This window comes from Austrofundulus limnaeus, unplaced genomic scaffold (genome assembly GCF_001266775.1).
Source record: "Austrofundulus limnaeus strain Quisiro unplaced genomic scaffold, Austrofundulus_limnaeus-1.0 Scaffold667, whole genome shotgun sequence".
Classification (NCBI taxonomy): Eukaryota; Metazoa; Chordata; class Actinopteri; order Cyprinodontiformes; family Rivulidae; genus Austrofundulus; species Austrofundulus limnaeus.
Window position 1 is genome coordinate 244,801 of NW_013953069.1, and position 2,529 is coordinate 247,329.

At 44.5% G+C, this 2,529-nt stretch overlaps 1 protein-coding gene across 1 annotated transcript in view; it reads right to left on the bottom strand.

Annotated features, from left to right (window-relative positions):
- Positions 1–1,125, bottom strand: part of LOC106531725 (neuroligin-4, X-linked) — a gene marked incomplete at its 5' end in the record, with an annotated part of 22,310 nt that extends 21,185 nt beyond the window's left edge. Inside the window, 1 exon segment of the mRNA XM_014027642.1 lies at positions 336–1,125. Coding sequence (XP_013883096.1) covers positions 336–1,125 — 790 coding nt within the window.
- Between the last annotated feature and the right edge of the window lie 1,404 nt (positions 1,126–2,529).

Sequence of the window (2,529 nt, forward strand, 5' to 3'; positions counted from 1 at the left end):
GTTTTATTTTTCAGGACTGGAACTTTACAAGTTGAAATATATTTTTCCTGTATTGTCTCCAACTTATCATAAGCTTTGTTAGCAGTTCTCAGCCATGACACCAGGAACATGATGTTCCGTGTTCAGTTGAAGTTAAACAGGAAACTTTGGAGTTTATTACAAAATCAATATGAATAGAGGCTGGAGGGACCCTTCAAGTTGCTCAGGAATGGATTAGAAATTTTTCCCTCAGTGTAAAGTGAGTTGTTGGTGGGGACTGAGTGATGGATGTAGAAGGTTATGGTGTCAAAATGCTCATCAGTAGTTTCCTCATACAACAGTGAAAAAACACTCACCCTGTTTTGGCGAAATTAGTCCAGTAGGTCATGACGACGGCACTCAGCATCACATCGTTCTTGGAGAAGTTGCAGTTGAAAAGATCTGTGGGGCCAATCATCGGTATCCCAAACACGTAGGGTACCTCGTCACCATGAGAAGAATCGGCCCAGCTGGGCTTCATGTCACTCTGACAGTGGTGGTAGAAGGCGTAGAAGTAGGTGGGGGAGCCATACTGGGCGTGGAGGTCGGCCGTGGCCACAGCAGGCGCCACCCACTGGTGGTCYGTGAAGAGGGCCACCAGGGTCTTTCTGCGGGTCTCTGGGTTCTCCTTGTCGGCCCAGTCCGTGTACATGAACTTGATGGTCTCCCGCAGCGTGTCCTTCCCCTCGGGGTAGCCGTAGAGGTGGTCCACAAAGTCAGACACAGCAAAGTCAAAATCGTTGGCGGACACTCCGTCCTCACTGTCCACAATGCCATCCACAAACTTGAAGCCCTCGCCCTGATTGACCCCCAGCATAATGTCGTAGTTCAGGAACTCCCCCTGTTCCATGAGGATCTGGGGGTCATCAGGGATAACATCACCATCAATCACCGGCCCGAAGGCTATGTGGTATTTTGCAGGTGTGACGTACTGCTCAATCAGCTCCTTGTAATTTTTCTTCTGCAGGCACTCCACCAAGTCGATGGTGTCCAGCATGTTGCAGCCCACCTTCTCGGCCAGAGACCGGGTGTACTTCGCCGGCTGGTAGTTGACCGCCCAGCTGGACAGGGCCGTTCCGCTCTGGATGATGGCTTTCTGGAACAGATCTGAGATTAGGACTGGCATTAGAGGTGAAGTAAATCAAAACCTAAAGGCAAGGAAACAACTGTTAGCAACAAGCTATAAGAGTTAGCATGTTCACAGGTTACTGGTTCAAATCCCGGCCAGGGGACCTTTCTAGATTTTACATGATCTCTCTGTGCATGTGTGGGTTTTCTCTGGATACTCTGGCTTCCTCCCACACACCAAACACATGACTGTTATTCTTTTACTGGTAACTCTAAATTGTCTCTATGTGTGAGTATGTTTGTCTCTATGTCTCCCTGTGATGGACTGGAGACCTTTCCAGGGTGTCCCCTGCCCCTGACACTGACTGCTGGATTTGGACACCAGTGACCCCTGTGACCCTGAAAGGAAGAAGCAGGTAAAAGATGATGGATGGAAGTTCACAGGTGAAATGTATACCGTCTACTGCAGGCTAATAACCAGCTAAAGAATTAACCAACCCTGCTTTATAGAGAACACCAGAGAAGAAGTAAAACAGGAGTTTTTATATTTAAAGTGTTTCAGTTACCAGGAGGACATTTTAAAGAAGCTCTTTTTTGTAAAACAAAAAGAGGGAAAATGTTAGCTGAAGACCTACAAACATGAAAATCTAGTCCGACTGTTGGTTCTTCAGCCTTACCGACTGCCAATCAGCAAATAGGCCAGAATACAGGAAGACTATTAGAGCTGAGATTTTATTGGACGGGTAGAGGTTCTATTTATAATCTCAGAGCAGTGACTCAACCAGGCCAACATGAAAAGGATGTTTTCAGCACAGAAAAGATGTGTCCCACTAGACCTCTCTAGCTCTGTTCTGAGCCTGATGTGGATCATCAGATCCTGCCTGCAGACCTGAACAAACCCAGTGAAGGAGCAGACTGATCCACTGGGCCCAGTGCTGAACTCAGGGTTCAGGACTCAGGGCAGACTGTGGGGACGCTAACACTAACAACCTAATCTAAAGATAGCATCAGCTACAGAGTATATTTAGCTGAACAGTGCAATTCCAACAGAAAATAAAAACTAATAGCTAGAAGATAAAGTTAGAAAAAAGTAGCTTATAACCTAAACTAGTAACTAGATACAGCTTAGAGGAAACATATACAGGTCCTTCTCAAAAAATTAGCATATTGTGATAAAGTTCATTATTTTCTGTAATGTACTGATAAACATTAAACTTTCATATATTTTAGATTCATTGCACACCAACTGAAGTAGTTCAAGCCTTTTGTTGTAAAATTTAAGATATTAGCAAAACAGTAAAGAAAAACCAAAAATCCCTATCTGAAAAAAAATAGCATTTCATGAAAAGTTTCTCTAAACCAGTGGTTCCCAAACTTTTTATCTTCTGACCCACAAAATATCCATGGCAAAAATTTGTGACCCCAAACATTACTGGTCTGAGT